At 35.2% G+C, this 19,612-nt stretch overlaps 1 protein-coding gene across 2 annotated transcripts in view; it reads right to left on the reverse strand.

The window, feature by feature from the left end:
• Positions 1-19,612, reverse strand: part of LOC150100038 (sorting nexin-13-like) — a 480,335-nt gene that overhangs the window by 442,093 nt on the left and 18,630 nt on the right. For both annotated transcript variants that reach the window (XM_090402415.1, XM_090402416.1), the window contains exon 2: positions 4,358-4,470. In XM_090402415.1, the coding sequence (XP_090258541.1) occupies positions 4,358-4,470 (113 nt within the window). The remainder of the gene's footprint in view (positions 1-4,357; positions 4,471-19,612) is intronic.

The following is a 19,612-nucleotide window of genomic DNA, read 5'->3' on the forward strand; positions in this document are numbered from 1 at the left end:
TTTGGGGCTAATTTCTAACTGATTTGGTGGTGCACTTTTTGTGATTTTACTAAGTGTAGTTTGCTTAAAAGCACCGTCTTTACTAGACTGAATTGGAAGATCTGGGAACTCTTCATTATGCCTCTCTGATATATATGGTGTTCTAATTGGCTCTAGGCGCTCCCACTCTTTCTGTGAAAGTTCTAAAAGGACAGGTATTAACGCGGTGTTCAGAACTTTTACATTTCTGACAGGATTTTGAAGCACTGATTAGCGAAATGTCTGATCTCCATGCAGTTGAAATATTTAGAGTTAGGACAGTTACCCTTTTGACCTTTATTCAGGTCTCATCAGTGGGAGCCAGACCAGAGGTGATACAAAAGTCATATTTTCATATACGAGTTACCAAAAGGTGTCACACCTTATTATTAAAATACTCTAGATTAGAGCTAGTTGTTGGAGGTTTTCCACTTGGTTAAACTATAAATTAAAGATACCAAGAAATTATATGCAGTAGTATCTCACTAATCCGAACTAATAAAAACCATGCTCATTCAGATTAGCAAATTTTCCCCCAAGAGACAACAATAACTAGCATTTAAGAGAAAAATAATCAGATTTTAATGGTACATCAATTTAATTCTGTAAATAAATGAAGTAACTGATAGAAAAAAAGCTACTGTACTGTAATGTAAAACAAAAAATAATACAATACGCAAGTTTATTTTAGTAAAAAATTGAATTTGTACGTATCTGTATTGTTGAGGATTCTGATTTAATAAAATTGCATAGTTCAGTATGTAACTTAATTTGCGTAAAAAATATCACTTTCTTGTACACAACACAAAAAAAAAGTTTTTAATTTTGATTTTAAGTCACTGGTTTTCTTTTGCTTCTTGGAAGCTAAACATTTTTCGGATGCTTCTTCTCGGAGCTGCATTAGCAACAAAATTTAGTGGAATGGCGTATCATTCTGCTTAGCACATTCTATACACATATTAAAACTGTCAGCTGCCTCTTTATGTTTTAGTTTTTTTTCTTGGAGTTCTTCATCATCATCGTCTTCCAATACATTCTGTAGCATCATATTTATAATTTCAGCATCTGATTTGATTATTTCGAATTCACTTTCGGTTCTACCTGTAATCTATTCCATAACATATGTTCATGAAATTTCAATGTCTGGATTTATATTTTTAACCAAATTGTGCACATTTTGAATTTCCTCTCTTTGTGTATATTTATGATTCATGCTGACAATACAGTACATACTGTACAGTATAAAAAAAGCAAACATGAACACACAGTACATCAAAATAGGCCTCCAGTATAACCGTAAAATCGACAGTATGAGAAAAAAAATACTATACTGTAATAATAATAAAATAAATAATAATAGTAAAATACTCATAGACAGCCTTATATGTTGGTTATGCATTACTAAATCACTTAAGGAATTGACAACGTAGATAAGAATATAAATTAAATTGCACTTTAATAAATATTTCCAATATTTCGGCAACGTCACATTGCCATCTTCAAAAGGAACTTACAAAAAAGATATGTGCACGTAGGTACTACAACACAGTAACTGAGAATGAAGTGATGAAGATATTGTTCTCCTAAAAGTCCTGATGGTGCCCCTAGCGGGCTAAGTAGATGTTCTTGGCCGTTGGGCTGAAGGTCTGCTGATGTAAGCCTCCCAAATTTGGGGCAGTCTCATACAACCAAATTTGTTGAGGTTTGGAGAGTTTCTTAGGGGCTGAGGCTGATTCCATGAATAGTCTTTCGAATTTGTATTTGCTACGGTTCCGTGTTCTGATTACTCAGGAAAGTTCATCTCATATTAAGATGCAAATTAAAGAACTGGATGGGATGGGGAAAAGATGTGAAAAATTGTTTGTGAAAAGAAAAAAAAATTACTTACATGCATAGACTCTGAGGCGAGGTAGATTGGGAGAGGCTGGAGGGCTTTCAGGACTAGAGGGCATACGCAAACCCCCAAACCTCAACAAATTTGGTTGTATGAGACTGCCCCAAATTTGGGAGGCTTACATCAGCAGACCTTCAGACCAACAGCCAAGAACACCTATTTAGCCCGCTAGGGGACACCATCAGGACTTTTAGGAGAACAACAGCTTCATCACTTCATTCTCAGTTATTGTGTTGTAGTGCCTACATGCACATGCCTTTTTTGTAAGTTCCTTTTGAAGATGGCAACGTGACGTTACCGAAATATCAGAAATATTTATTAAAGTGTAATTTAATTTATATTCTTATCTACGTTGTCAATTCCTTAAGTGATTTAATAATAGTTAAATAATAAATATTAAATAAAAATAATAGTACACAAAATAATAATACGTAATAAATAAAAAAATTTTTCTTTCAAACTGCAGTTCAGATTACTGGAGGTTTCAGACTAAAGAGGTTCGGATTAGCGAGATACAACTGTACTTGGTTTAATTCTTTTCCAAGCATAAGCAAACAAAGTTTGCACCTGAAATATAATCAGGACTATAATGACTTCACATCACTTACCTTTTTGCAACTCGTATATGAAAATATGACCTTAGTATAATAAGTTTAGTTTAATCCTTTATCCAAGTGTGAGCAAACAAAGTTTGCACCTGAAAGTATCCTCAGGACTGGGGTAAGGTAGTACAACACCAGGCAACTCTTTGCAAAGGTGGAGAAAGTTCTCTCATCACTCCTATCGCATTATTATAGTCTTGATTAGACTATAAACTTATTACAGTTTATTATAGTTTATTAGCACCTTTTTGACAACTCGTATAGCAGAGTATATAAGTTCTTTTCGCTATATCCTTTGGTATCTATTTGGTCTAGCTACTCACTAATGAAGCCTCAAAAAAGGCTGAAACCAGTCTGGGTAGTGACCTCCCACCATAATGTAATAACAGCATACATTTCCTAGGAAATGTGTTTTTACATTATGGAAAATACCAAGAATAGCGATCAGAACTTTACCACCTTTGCTGCGAGTTGCCCGGTATTGTACTACGTACTAGGATCACTTGCATTAGCTCACGCTAGTAATCGCCAATACTTTTATAGTTTACTATATTCGGCATGAAACTCTCCGATTCCAATCTTTGAGTTTCTTATTTGGTTTTAAAACAATGTGGGATTTAATATCCCCTTAATTTAAATAACTTATTATAGTCTAACCAAGTGAAAAATAAACTCTCAATGACCATAGTATCACCTCTGGCTCCCACTGACGTGACCTCAATAAAGGTCAAAACTGGTCTGGGTAGTGACCCTTCCCATAATTCATAGTATTATACATACCTGTAAGGATATGTGCTTTGCATTTTGTGCTGTTGCAGTTCATAGCGACATAGATGACTGATATGTAAGATTTTACAATACTGGAGACTTCACAAATAAGAGATTAATGTGGAAAAAAATTGTTGATAAAGTGCCAGTAATAATATAAACATATGGGGGAGGGGGATGGAAAGTTCTGATAAACACTTAGAACAAAAAATGATATTAAAGCAACTGATATAACCACAAGAAAGAACATATGAGGATATAAGAATATAAGTTACCTTCATTATTCTCTTCTTACTAATATGTTCTTTCTTGTGGTTATATCAGTTGCTTTATCATTTTTGTTTTAGGTTATTATCAGAACTTTCCAGATCCCCTCGTAATTATGTAGCATTATCATAGCATCCTGTATTCTTCAGCAGCTGATGATAATGAAAATAAATTGAAGTATACTCTCCTTTTTACTACATAGAATACAAATGATATATATCATGTGTACTACCCATGAAAAGTCACATTCCTGAAATATACTAGTGCAGTAGGGGCAGACCAAGGATTTTTTTTTTTTAATATATGTATATAGTAAATCACATAGCATCTGCACACTCATTAATGGCTAATTATTAGTCATCTCTGTCAGTGATCACACAAATGATGCCAACTGATATCAGTGCAATCACTTGCAGAGATAAAGAACTGGAATGCAAGATGAATGCTAAGTTTCTAATGAGTAGCTGGATACAATGTGATTTGCTATGCAGGTGCACATAAATTGAATTACCTAAAACAGGAGAGAAATGAAGGTTCCTTCAAATTTAAAAGGTTTGCATTGATCCATTTTAAGATTTCTTTCTGTAATCATCATATCAATAGTAATATCCAAAAAAATTCTCTTGTGTAAATGGTTTTAATGACTGTTTTTTCAGAAATGTCAAATCAATAGCACAATTCATGATATCTCCATCCAAGAAAAAACCCTGGTGTGGACTGAATGGTATAAATCTCGTTTGATATATATAGTTGAATACTGTGGTTTAGGAGCAAAATTAAAATTTTTAATGTCTTGAAGTATACTCACCCAAATAGACAAATAAATGCACACAGTAAAAGAAAAAGACACGTTTCTATACCGAAGGTACCAACTGAAAGGACAAGAACTAGTGCAATCCAACCTCCAACCTGCAGCGACATCTACAAATTTAATATTTTACAATTAAGAATGGAATCAAGTAACAGATAATTAATTAAAAAACTTATTGATAAACTATTTTATTCCAAAATGAAAGATTCATGCATTTTTTAGAGAAAATCAAGCATCAAAACAAATAAAAATTATCATACACTACATAAATGCAGTGATCTCTCAGTTATCTGATCTTTGAATAACCAACTTCTTGAACAGCACCATGTAATTCACCCTTCAGTTATCCAACCAACAAACTGCTTTCCCACTGTGAATGAATAATTGAGGGATTACTGCATATTGCAAATGCCTTTACTAAGAATCACAGCAATAACTCAAGCAAAGTACCAGTGAGTCACTGATTATTTTTATCAGGGTTTAAATTTGACTGGCCATTAATTCTGGTTCTAAAGATGAATATCATCAATCTGATATTTTTTAATCTGATGAAGATGTTTCACAGAACAGTATGCAAATTGTTAAATCTAATTAATGAACACCTCGAGTACTGAAAATGAAAAATGGTCAAAAAGCATAATTCTTCTACTTTGTCAACACCTCCAGAAGTAATTTCATTCAACCAATTTTGAACAAATATGGAATCGAGTTATGTTGCTTATGCTCCCTTGAGAATTTGAGGAAAAACGAAAAGGGGGGGTGTAAGAGACATGCATCCTTAGCAGACACCTCTATAGATCACACCAGTCTACCCATTTCAATCCAATTTCGTATATAGTAATTCTTGCATCGAGCAATACATTCTGAGAATTACATCCCAATCCAATAATGAAGATGTAAGAGTAGCTCTTACTCCACAGACACTCCCACAGTTGCTTCAAATCAACCATTTGAAAATTTTGAACACCTACTTGTTTCCTCAGCTACTTGTAAGAATTTCAATCTGATTACACTCATGAAACACAAATTAATATACTATTACAGTCATAATTATGAGTGTAATAGTATACAGAGTAAGAGAAAATTATAGCAAGTTAGGGTTCCCCCAAGAATGTCAGTGCTAGTTTACCCAAGAAAGAAAAAAAATAAAAATTGCTGAAATATGATGTTCATTTGTGTATGTGGGTGGGTGGGTGGGGTGAGGATTTGGTTAAATAATCAACCCCTCCCCTTGTTTGACCTATTCAAGTTTTAAGTTACCAGAATACTCATCAGTCTGGTAGCTTGCTATCATATGTATGCATTAATGTCATAACCATCAGGAATAAAGCCAAGGAGATCTTAGTCCTAGAAAATATAAATAAAAAAAAAAAATACTGTAGTGGGACCAACTTATGAAGTGAGGTCTGGGTGAACAGAGAAGGATATCATTGCAGCAATAAAACATGATGGAAGAAAGACAACATAGGAAAAGTAGGATAATATTAATGATTGAAGAGAAGTTAAATTCAGAGTAGAAACTCCAATGGTAATAGCAGTATGAGTAATATAGACAATGGATTTGAGGTTGTTTGGTATGACAGAAGTTAAGAGGACAAAAATATGCAAAAAGGGGGGGGGGGTCCTATAGATCAAATCATCTGTAGAGGACTGCAAACTGCACAGACAGATATATTTTATAGATGCAAGGGGGGGGGGCTATCATTATGGATAATTTCAACTATGGGGATACAGACTGGAGAGATGGAGGCAAATGCAAATAAGATATAAGATTGGAGGGGGCGGGGAACAATTTATAGAATTACTGATGCATAACTTAAGCAACACGTGACGGAAATTACTCGAGGTACAAGAATACGGATCTAGTGTCCTATAGTAATTTAGTGAATATAGTGTCTATGGAATATAGGAAGTTAGTGTCTTATAGTAAGTTGGAATGTCTATAAATGAGATTACTGTGATACGATATCACCATGTAGTAAGAGAGATCATGCAGTTTTCATTATTATTATACAGGTATCTCCATGGAGTCAGAAGACTCATCGCAGGAGACCCTATACAACATACTATTCACACAATACTTATCATACCTCTCCTTAAACTCATTCACAGATGAAGCATTCTTAACCACCTCTGGCAATGCATTCTACCCACTGATCAAAGATACAAGATATGATATTAGAGTTCTTAAAGAAACCTCCTATGTCTATTCATTCTGGAGTAAGGAGAATAACTACAAATTACATTAATGGGAATATGCAGCAAGTAGTTAATGAATATAGAGACTTAGAGGTAAAAGTGGACAAACAATTACCTCTAAGTCTCTAGATTCATTAACTATCAGGGCCAAATTACTAAGTTAGCTATATGATGATATAAAAGAGCTGGGGCCTTGTTCTCTCTCTCATACTTTCTGTCTGTCTTTTCTTTCTCCTAATACATTGGATAATGTCAAAGGGAACATTAAAGATGCTAAGAAATTATATTCTTGGTTTCATTGTTTATCCAAGTGTAAACAAACAAACAAAGCATGTGCGTGAAGTAACTGCACTACTTGCATATAGAGGCTAATGACTTCGCATCGATTGCCATAGTATCCCATAACACAATGCACACATTCTTACGGACATGTATAATGCTATGCATTATGGAAAGGGCCACTACCCAGGCCGGTTTAAACCTTTATTTAGGTGAAAAATTAAAGGGGTGCTCATCATAGGCCTAGAGTAGTTAGTATGAGAGGTGCAAGAGAGCCTGATAGTATTAGGAGAAAGAAAAGAGACAGAAAGTATGAAAGAGAGAGAGAAAAAGGCCCCAGCTCTTTTATATCATCATACAGCCAAAAGCTATAAGTTTTCTTTTTTCACCAATCTCATATAGATGAACAACCAAAAGACCGATTGAAACTAAAGCACAAAGATGAGTTATCTTAGTCTTATCATCCCTGCAACTGACTATAAGACAACATTGAATTAAGAGGATGGAACTATTTAAAAAACTTCTCATAGGAAGAAAGGACAGAATTTTATCTCCCCCTAGTGAATATTGCATAATGTAGGTGGTCTATGCTTTCCAAACTTATGGATGTAAAGGCCTCTTTTGAAAAATTAAATATTTCACGGCCCCCTTCAAAAAAATCGTACTACAGGCATATATTAATATTGTATTTATATTCAATATAAAACATACACAGCAAATATTGCAAAAATCAAATGCAACTATTACATTTTTAGCATCTTACATACACATTTGACATGGTGTTAAAACATTAGACTTAGTCTTGAAACATTTTAAATTTGTTTTCATTATTTCACGGCTCCCTGAACAAAACTAACGGCCCGGGGGGGGGGGGGCTGCCCACAGTTTGGGAAGCGCTGGTCTACATCATCTAGTCAAAAATTTGATATCTCCAAAGCGACAGAAGCAGATAAAATAGTCAAGTTACCGAGTGACACCACTTTGCAAGGGTATATGCTCCTAGTGAGGTTACCGCTTTAACATACGTCACTGACACTAATGTGGGAACAGTGGTGGATGAATTGGAGGTACTTAGGATATCACAATATCTAAATGTAAATACAGCTGTGGGATTAGATAGGATATCAGCTTGGGTTTTGTGAGAATGTGCAAGGGTACTAGCAATACCTCTGACTAAGTTCTAAGTCTCAGCTCTGATAGTGTCCCAAGGGAGTGGAAAGAGGGCAAAATAATTCCCTCACATAAGGGAGGTTCAAAGACTGTGATAGCAAATTGTAGACTAATCAGTATCTCAGGCATCGTAATTAAAGTTCTGGAAAAATTGGTCAGAAAGAAAATTCAGGAATGGGTGGATAAAAATATGATGCTGTAAGAGGGGGCAACATGGCTTTGTGAAGGGTAGGTCATGCCTTAATAATTTACTATCTTTTTATAATAGAAGAACAACAGAGTTGAATAAAGGAAATGACTATACAATGATTCTGCTGGATTTTGCAATGGCATTTGAAAGAATACCATATAGAACTCTCTTATGCCAATTAGAACAAATGGGGATGAATATGACACTGGTTAAGATGGTGGCTGATGGACAGAATTGAGAAAAACAGGTGACTAGGGTGTGTCACAAGGTTGAGTGTTGGGACCATTGCTGTTGTGGAGAGCGTGCAAGATGATTTAAATAGGCTCTAGGTATAGACAAAAGATAATGGGTGTAAGTTTAATGTGGAGAAATGTAAAGTTATGCATTTTGGGATAACAGATTATAAGCTGTGTATCACACTGATGGCACTGTACTGCAGGAAATAGATGAAGCTGGAGATTTAGGCATGGTAATAGACAGAGAATTAAAGTTTATAGGACATATTACTAAGGTTGCTAAGTTAGCCCATAAGATTACTTTTCAGCCTGGTTAGTCGAGTGGTTAGTGTATCTGCTCTCTCCAGCTAACAGGATCCCACTGTGGGCATGGATGTTTGTGATTGTTTGTGAAAATATTAGTGGTGGTTGGTGGTAGATGGCATTGGTGTAGATGATGATAATGGTAGCTGTGGTTTGTTGTAGTTGGTGAATTGAGTGGTAGAGATGGAGAGTTGTAGCGTACATGCCCTCCCTTGATGAGGCTTTGGACTCCTTGGAGGTGTCACGTAATAATAATTATTGAAGAACCCATTAACAAGTAGAGCTAAGGAAGTTATTATTCCTCTTTATAAGGCCTTGATACATCCATACCTGGATGACTGTGCTCAAGTCTGGTCTTCTAGGTTTCTTGGGGATGAGAAGTGGTGGCGATGATTCAGAGGCGAGTAATCGATGGAATGTTCCCCTACGAAGAGAGAGAGAGAGAGAGAGTGTGCGTGTGTGTGTGTGTGAGAGAGAGAGAATTGTAGAAGTTGGTTGTTAGGAGAAATAAAGGGGACATGATAGAAACATTTAAGTTGCTTAAAGGGTTTTATAGGATTGGTACATTGGAAATGTTTCAGCACTTGGCTGTAAGGGCCCACCAGAACAAGGAGTCCTCCCTGGAAGTTGAATAAAGGTGTTGGTAGTAGGAATGTGAGGATTAGAATTTTTGCTTGGAGAGTTTTGAATGAATGGAATGGGTTGAAGTCTTATTAATGTGGTCAAGGAGAGGTATGATAGATTGTTGTGTGGATAGTTTTGGTCTTCTGTGATGAGTCTTCAATACTTCATGGAGGCACCTGTACAATAATAATAATAAGTTTGTGATTTTATTGAATATTTTTATGTGATTCCTTTGCTTTTTATGCTCTTTCATGCTTCCGCCTCTCTTAAATCCAGATGTACTTTCGTATCATCATCCAAAGATAAGACTGACTTGCTGGCATTCATTTCAAACTGCTGCATAGATATTCAATAAATCAACTTCACTATACCAAGAACAATTTTAATGCATATTTTGTCTGATCATCTGCCAGAAAGAGAACAGAAGAATCCTGAAAAGCTTGGAAACCAATAAGGTTTTGGCTCCTGATGGTGTGCCAGTTGTGTATGTACAAAATTTGTTCTCCAGAATTAACACTCATCATATAATATCTTCACAAGCATTCAAACTCATCTGTTATATACCTAATAGCACACTCTTGAGGTCAAAGAAGGTCAAATTTCAGATGATTGGAATAGAGTTCACACAGAATCCATCTATTAAAAGAGAAATAAAATTGAATCTGAGAATTATGAAGAAATTTCCTTACAATGTGTTCTAAGTAAAATAAATACAAGCATTCTCCAGAAGAGGCCAAGAAAATGTGGAAGGGAAAGTTGGAGAACACTGGGTTCAGGCCAAACAGTGGCTGTCAGGATCAGATTTTCTCTTTAAGACATAACAGATGAGAAATCATGAGAATGTAACAAGATCCGTATTTACTTTTGTAGATCTGGAAAAGGCATGTGACACGTTGTCGAGAAAAAAGCTGATCTAATCGATATCATAATATAATGTAAGTGGGTCATTATATCAAACAATGTACAGTCTATATTTGAGTTTTAAGTCACCAATTAGAATTGAAGATATAGAAATATGGTTTGTTACATAATTAGGTGTGAGACAAGTACTATCTCTACTGTTATTCATCATCCACATGGATCACATTATGAAGGAAGTCATTAAATGCAATATTAAAATTGGAAATGTTAATCTCAAGTTCTTTACTTTATGCAGATTATGTTATACTATTAAATAAATACATCAGAAATCTGCAAGATTCTCTTATTAAATGAATAACTGCTGCAATAAATTTAGTATGAAAATCAGCAATAAAAAAACAGACGTGAAAACAGGCAGAAACATTTAATCTTAAACTGCATTCTAATTGGGACATCTATAATAAGTAAAACATTTCAACAATTTAAGTATAATCTCTTAGTGAATATTACGAATAAAATACAGAAATAGATAACAAAATTAGCAAAGCTGATACAGTTGGGAGTCGACCAAATAAATTTATATGGAGTAAAAGAGAAATTAGTCAAAATACTTAAGTGGCTGTTAAGAAAGTGTTCAGACCAATTTTATTAACTTATCTGCGAATTTCCTATAAATAAGCTTTTCATGAAGTACTATCATAATATTCTGTATAGTTTAGGGTACACATCAAGAATTTGATTATTTGATTGTTTAGCAGTACTATTTTACCATTATTGCATTCTTTTAGGACATTCCATGTTGCAAGCTCACAGTAAACAAGCAAGTTAGAATACCTTTAACTCTCCTGTTTTATATATATATTTTTTAAATGCACAGTGATATATTAGAATTACTTTCTTGTCTTTCAGAATTACTTCCTGTATGTATACATACTTAATGTATATATACAAAAGATGAACTGTCACCTCAATCATTAGCTGGTGTTTACCAGATACCTTGTGAATGTAATCTGACATACTTTGGGAAGACAGGCCATTCTGTGGGGGAAAAAAAAGTTAATGAACATCAATATTAAATTGAATACATGAAACCTCAAAAGTCTGGTCTGGCACAACATAGTATTGACACCAAACACAGTATCTGGTGGAATGAAGCTGTCTTCTCCATAGAAGCAATTTTGAATATGAACACCTTTTCAAAGAAGGTTGTGAAGCCCTTTTAGATCGGCCAAATCTGAATTGGAATGATCATCTCTCTCTCTCTTTCCCCCCCCCCCAAAGTTTGGGAGATTATTTTATGTAACCATCAAAAATAATTTTTATATTAATTTCTAGCACGCAGTAAGTTTTTTAATTGGTAAACCACTGTCTGTTGTATGTACCTCGTATTCCCGTTTCTTTTATTTGCTTGTTTCTACGTACTGTTATTTTCAGTATGAAATATCTGTACTTTCATTTCATTAAAGTTAATTACTGCGGTTATCGTGTAATTTGTTGTTTATATCAAATAATATGGAAAAACATGGACATACAACTTCTTTCAAAATATAAGACTTATTGTTTAATTGACCATATATTTAAAACATACTTCTGTTCGTACAAATTGCCTACCGGTTTTGCTAGTAACTGACTAGCTTTCTCAAGGCGTGCACAATACAAAAAATGGCAAATGCAAAAAGTTTAAAGAATACAAAGAACCATTAGTACCTGTTAGGTAGCTAAGGTAACACGTTCGCATGACATATCTACTCAGTATCATGAACACGCGTTACATGCAAACGCGTAATATGATTATTCACGTACTGTGGCTCTGTTGAATTGAGGGAATTAATTAAATTTTTCTAAGTATCGTTCAGTATGGCCCCCTGATTTCTGTTTAGGTTACTGCCCGTACGTAGTACAACTGCTGCTTCTTTAAATACTCGATGTCTGTAATCCTCATCTATGTAGGGTATGGAGCTGTTATTCCAGTGTATAGTGTGGTTCGAAGTTGAAAAGTGATATGCCAATCCGGAGGTGATCGTTCTGTTGTGATTAACATCGCCGACATGTTCTTTCTGTCTTATTTCCAAGCTTCTCGAAGTCTGTCCAATGTAGGAAAGACCGCACGTGCAAGGAATATTATACACATCTGGATATTTATAAAATGGAACACTGTCTTTAGGAGATCTTAGAAACTGTCTTAAGCTATTTGTTGGTTTAAATACAACCCTGATGTTATGGGTCTTTAACAATCTCACAATTTTTGTGGAAGTTGAACCTATAAAGGGGATGACTGCTGTTGAAATTTGCTGGGAGACTGTTCTTTGTTGTTGGTTATCTTTGTATAGAAATTTGTTGATGATGTTTCAAGGATAACCATTTTGTGATAGTGTTGTAGCTATTTGAGACAGTTCTGCTTGAACTTCTTCCTCGTCAGAGATAAATTTTCTAGCTCGATTTCTCAACATGTGGATGATACTATGTTTCTGTGACCTATGATGGTTTGAAGAGTAATGTAGATATCATCCAGTATCCGTTGGTTTTTTGTAAATTGACAGTTTGATACTGTTACCTTGTCTTTTTACTAGTAAGTCCAAGAAGTGTAGCCGTTCGTTATTTTCTACTTTTAGAGTAAATTTTATTTTATTGTGGAGTGCATTGATTCTATTAACAAACATATGTAGGTTTTCTAAGTTGTCCTTCCATATGATGAAGATATCATCCACATACCTCCACCATATAGAAGGTTTAGGAGTAATGCTGGTGAAGACAGTGTTTAATTTTATAAATATCCAGGTGTGTATAATATTCTTTGCACGTGCGATCTTTCCTACATTAGACAGACTTCGAGAAGCCTGGAAATAAGACAGAAAGAACATATCAACGATGTTAATCACAACAGAACCACCACCTCCGGATTGGCACATCACTTTTCAACTTCGAACCACACTATAGACTGGAATAAGAGCTCCATGCGCTACGTAGGCGAGGATTACAGACATCGAGTTTTTAAAGAAGCAGAAGTTGTACTACGTACGGGCAGTAACCTAAACAGAAATCAGGGGGGCCAACTGAACGATACTTGGAAAATTTTAATTAATTCCCTCAGTTCAACAGAGCTACAGTACGCAAATAATCATATTACGCGTTTGCATGTAACACATGTTCATGATACTGAGTAGATATGTCATGCGAACATGTTACCTTAGCTACCTAACAGGTACTAACGGTTCTTTGTATTCTTTAACCTTTTTGCATTTACCATTTTTTGTACTGTGCAAGCCTTGAGAAAGCTAGTCAGTTACTAGAGAAACCAGTAGGCAATTTGTACGAACAGAAGTACGTTTTAAATATATGGTCAATTAAACAATAAGTCTTATATTTTGTAACATTTTATGACCAAAAACATGTATAATTTAAATACAACTTCTTTATTGCTTTCATTTGCTGCTTTCTTAATTCAGACAACCACACTGCCCTCTTTGACTAATTATCTCTGAATGTTGATTTCATACAGCCTAATTATCATCTTAAGATGACTACCATTCAGAACACAAACTGGCAGCCTTTCTCTAACTTCAGAGATCAAGCCAGAAGGAGAGCTGAATAATTTTGCTATCGGTCATGATTAAAAGTAAATTGTTAGCCTGCAAACCAGAATAACAGATAATGCTCATCAATCTTTCAACACTCCAGACCTTTTATTAGCCAGCTCTCCCTCCAATTACATTGTAGATGTTTGCACTCCTCATAATTCCACCATAATCTTATCCATGTCGACTTTTATAGATTGACTCCTCTCAGCCTTGTGCCATATGATACTATCATAATAGCAAGAAATTTCTATGGTCTGATTACTGTTTCCTCTCCTGATCCAAACACTTACTGCGAAACTGAAATAATCCTTACTGGAATGAGGATCTTCATTCCTCAGCCTCTATCCAAGTCCTGGTTCTCCAAAAAAATGTGGTTTGCAGTTCATGATAAAAATGCAGCATATATTTAATGTCTAAAGTTAAAAATTACAACTTCTCAGCGAGCTAATGACACCTGAAATAACTCCAAGACAATTAACAAATCCAAAGCAAACTTCAATTATTTATTTATTTATTCGTATGGAGTTTCCTCCCTTTTTCTCCCCCATCCCTATTGGAGCGAGTTGAGACACCCCCCCTTATTGGGGGTTAAGTATTTATGGCTGTAGATCAGTGCGTGTTCATGGGGCCGGTTTGCCTGCTTGCGGGATGAAAAACGCCAGATAAACTGGCGGAAAAAACCCTACTGCCCGCACCCAAGACCGGCTAACTTGGCTATGGCTGAGGAAGATCCTCAAATTCCTCGCGTCTTTGACGGGAATTGAACCTGGGACTCTCCTTCCTCAGTCATATGGTTGTGAAGCACACAGCCACTAGGCTAACCGCACGGACAGCAAACTTCATAAGGATCAAACACGCTTGATTCCTATTCAACAGCATTTGAGTTTTGCTAAGGCTGTTAGATATACCTTGGGCCCTTCCTCTCACATCTTGATGGTACTATGGTAACATCATCCAAAAATAAGGCACACCTCATTCCATCCTTCATTTCTTCCAACTCTTGTGTTGATGACCAAGCAAACCTACTACAATACTACAAAATGCTCACACCACATCTCATCTCTCAGCAGAGACAAGGAAAATTCTCATCTGTCATGATACTAATAAGTCTCCTAGTCATGATAGCCTGTAGATGTGATCCCAAATTACACTACAGATTATATAGGCAATCTGTATTGCCTATATAATCTGCAGTACTCATCTGAAATCTATCCAACAGCATGTAAGCACCAGTCTGTCCCTAAAAAGAGAGAGAAAAGTCGCCCTCAAAACTATTGTCTCATTACCTTCAACAGCAATGGTAAAAGTTATCAGTAACCAGTTTCATCATTATCTAAAGACTCATCAGTTAATTAGTGATTACCGATACGGATTCTGCTATTCTCATTCTGTTACAGCAGATCTCCTTGTTAACCTTACCCACCTTTGGACAAAGGGCATGGAAAGATTTGAAACTCATATGGTTGATCTCAGTATTTGCTAGGCATTTTGACTGACTGACATCAAGGCCTTCTCAACAAGTTACTATCTTATGTTCTTCCTCCTTCCTTTTTGTGACTAGATTGCTAGCTTTCTCTCTAGTCATTCACCACATGTCACAATGAATGGCTTCCTCTCATCAGATTTCTTTATCAGTGAGTATACTCTAGGATTCTCATGACAGTACCTTTATTCCAGAAACCCTGTAGTATTTAAATGATTCAAGCTTCAAAATATTCCATAACCAATGTCTTAAACACTGATCATCTCACCATTCTCAAGTAGGGGCGAAGATAATCTAGCAAAACACAGAACTGCCTTGTTACCAATAAGAATGCTCTTACTTCACTCCCTCTTACTTCTGATAAGGTTCCAATACCCTGTCAAGATTACTTTTCCCTTCTTGGGTTGACTTTCACATCTGCCTTATCTTGATAAAAATTAAATCTATAATAGAATGTACCTCCTCAATCGCCAAAAAACTTGGTATTTTTTACTCAAAAATGCTACTCCTCTCTTGCTCAACTCCTAACATTTTGAATTACAAATATGATCGATCTTAGAATATTGCTCTCACATCCGGGCAGCACACCCAAAACCTCCCAAGAATTATTGTTGTATACAGAAGAAGATAATTTACCTATACAAAATAGTCTTTAAGAAGATAATACAGTGAAGATGGATCTGAAACAACTAGTTGAAACCCAGAGTTGCTGGGTTGGACAAGCCTTAGAGAAAATACATACATCTATGTCAGGAACTTCCTAAGTATACACTAAATAATAGTTAGAATACTGGAAATCTGATCTATAGAAGATTTCAGATCTATAGCTGGTTTAAGTTTTAAACCTGGAATTCAAAGATTCTGAACTGGAAGAAGATTGTGGACAGAATCTAAGGACAGTAAATATGATCAAGATTGATTTCTTCAGTGGCAAGAAAGATACCAACCAGCAGATATAAGGCTGTTGTAGTCCAGTACATAAGACCTCAATCAGGTAAGAGATAAATTTCATTCTCTAGTGTGAGACCACCCACTTACTGAAGGGAACCTGAATAGGCTTGAAAAAAAGCTCCGTGTTTGGTCTCCAGTGCAGCAATTCTGGATTATGTGAAAAATAACTAAAATATACAAAATATTAAAAATAAAATCCTTAGCTTATCAAGCTAAGGATTTTATTTTAAAATCCTTAGCTTGATAAGGATTTTAAAATATTTTAACCCCCCCCCCGTTCTATCCTATCTTTAGCTCTTATATACCAATGAGTTCGAGCCCTCTCTTTAATCTCATTCTCCCACCATCTCTTTGATCTTCCTATAGCTCTCTTTTCATCTCTGGGATATCATTCAGATATCAGCTTTGTCCACTTCTGAGTGTTAGTTCTTACAATATTACCTGCCCATTGTCATTGGGTTCTTTTAATGGCTGTTGCAATGTCTCTCACCCTGGTGTGAGCTCATACCTAAGTATTCTGCTTTCTATCTCATTCAAGTTGAATGAGATAGAAAGCAGAATTTTCCCCTGGACAGTCCTCAACTTGTTGGGTTGGCCAGGCAAACTACTCCACTCACACTCTCATAGTTCCATGAGAAAAAATCTAGTTCTTATCCCTTTCTTAACTGCATACAAACTTAATTTACACAGATGACTCCTTGTCCTCTCCCACTCCCTGCCACATAATGAAAACTTTTATCAATCAGCTTCCTCTAATTATTATTATTATTACCCTAAGATCCCATGGAGTTGCAGACTTACCTTTTTGTCACACACACACAGCTCATCATACCATGCCTTAAACACATTCAAATTCTCTGCAGACACCACACTCTAAGGCAATGCATTCCAATCATTCACAAGTCTCCATGCAAAAAACCTGCATCACCCTTGCTCACACCCTCCTTATACAGCTTTCAGGGCTGTTCTTCTCCAATCTCCAACCATTTTATGAAATACTTCACATTAATCCTATAACAACTCCTTACCAACTTATAAATTAAAGATGCCAAGAAATTATATTCTGGGCTTTACCCCCATCCAAGTACAAGCAAACAGAGCCCGCGAAGTCACTTCACGACTGGGCCACTTCCATATAGAGGCCAATGACTTCACATCAACTGCTTTAGTATCCCATAATGCAATGCGCATATCTTTATGGACATGTATAATGCTATGCATTATGGGGAAGGCCACTACCCAGACCGGTTATGATCTCTCAAAAGTTTGTAGACTTCTATCCCCTGGACAGTCTTTGCTTCTGTCTACTAGTCCACATACTCTTAATAAAAAAAAAAAATGATAAAAAATAAATAACGTTTTTTTTTAATCTTCTTTAAGTTATTTTTACTATAATCTTAATACAATATAATTAGACCATGATGCTCTACATCATATACATGCAATTCACACATTTCATTGCTGAATATACCAAAACTGAAGATTATATAAGTTGAGCCTCTGTAGCTCAGTCAGCATAGACGAAGCCCTTTGGTCGGAAAAACTTGGGTTCAATTCCCATCAGTGAAGTGAGGAACCTTTATCTGGTCTCTTTCGACTAAAGGTGAGTTAATTGGTCTCATACTGAGGTGGATTTTTTCCCCAGTAACTTGGGTTTTTTATCCCTCAAAACAGGCAAACCAGTCCTGTGAACACACACACACACAGCTACAGTCATAAAATATACTATGGCAAGGAAGGCAACAGGAAACCACCTCGCTTATAATCATTTCCCTAGTATGGTAGCATACAGCTACCACCACCACAATGGGGGTAGCTGTATGCTATACGTTCTTATATGTCAAGTTACTCTCAATCTAGCCTTTAATCTACTTGGGTTTATACAAAAACCGACTTTTGAAAAAAAAAACAGTTTTCAAATTCCAGTATTTCCAAAAAAAAAAAAAAAAAGTTAAACTGGTTTTCAAATTTTTACAAAAAAATATATATATATATATAAACAGTAAAAAAATATTTATACTTATTTAAAAATTTTTCAGTTTATTTAATATTTATGGAACTACAAAAATATAACAAAATAAAATATACTCTATACAAAACCAAATAAATAAAAAAACTAAAATCTGTACAAAATAAAAATCATAAATTTTTATTTCATTTAGTATTTTTCTTCAGGAAATATTTCAAAAAACATAAAATGTCCACTGAACGATTACTTAATCTTATGTTCTTATTCTAGATACAAAATTGCCGGAAAATATTCTCTCACTGGCTACTGAACTTGGTTATATAGTTTTCAGGGCATCAAATAATAAATCTAAATTCTTTGTTCTTTTATCGGTTGCCTCATATACTGAAAATTCGGCCTTCAATGGCCTCGGATTTGATATCATTTCCTCACAAGAAATCTTTGAACTGATTTTTCCATGGATTCTTTTAGAGCACTGCCCCGATTAATAGTTTCTCTGTCTCCAATATATTCATCATCAGAATCTGTTTCCATACAAGAATTTGGATATATTCTAGCCACCCTATTGGCTGAAGTGGATGAAATAGTGAGACGAAATTGCACTTCTTATCCATGTTATTCAACAGGTGTTATAGAATTGTATCCAGATTTAGCTGGACATCTATAGACGTCATGGCCATTTGGGGTGTTAGACAATATTTTTCCAGATAACTTAATAATATTGAGTTTTGAAGCTAGTGAAAATACACTAGATACCTTTGTTGAAATGTTTTGGGGATTTTGTAAATATAGCAAAAGGGTTAGCAATCCAACTTGTCTTCTTTCTTGAATTCATACTTCTAAATTTGAAACTTATTTCAGTCTTTAAATTTTTTAGTTCATTTAACAGAAATTCATGCCTTCACTTGTTAATAAATTGGCATCTCGCCACCCTAAAGCCTCATCTGCTAGACATAATGGTCCGAACACTTTTAAGAAGCTCCATGATTTTAGGATATTGAGCTTCATTCCACATACTTCATTCCACCAATATTATTCAAAGCTAAAACAACACATTCTTTTAATATTATAAATCTTTCAATCATGGCCTCTAAACTATTCATCTCGTTTGGCAGTCAAGAATCAGACTTAATTTTTCTTTTTCTTGTTTTACATAATTCTGAAGGATGCTATCTCTTATGGGAGATTTTCTAAAAAAAATTGCACATTTTTCTAATTTGGGATATTGATTGTAATTGTCAGACAACATAGGGAATCCACAATTGTTATCTAGATCAAGAGAATTTAAAAAATCCTCATCATAGTCATCTTCCAATTCCTCACTTGTAACATATACATCGGTTTCAAGTCAAAAATGTTAATGTTTTTAATTAAATAATTAATTTTTACATATTAATTCTAGTATCTAA

Source organism: Typopeltis vanoorti, chromosome 13, assembly GCF_054136105.1.
Source record: "Typopeltis vanoorti isolate ZY-2024b chromosome 13, IOZ_Tvanoo_1.0, whole genome shotgun sequence".
Classification (NCBI taxonomy): domain Eukaryota; kingdom Metazoa; phylum Arthropoda; class Arachnida; order Uropygi; family Thelyphonidae; genus Typopeltis; species Typopeltis vanoorti.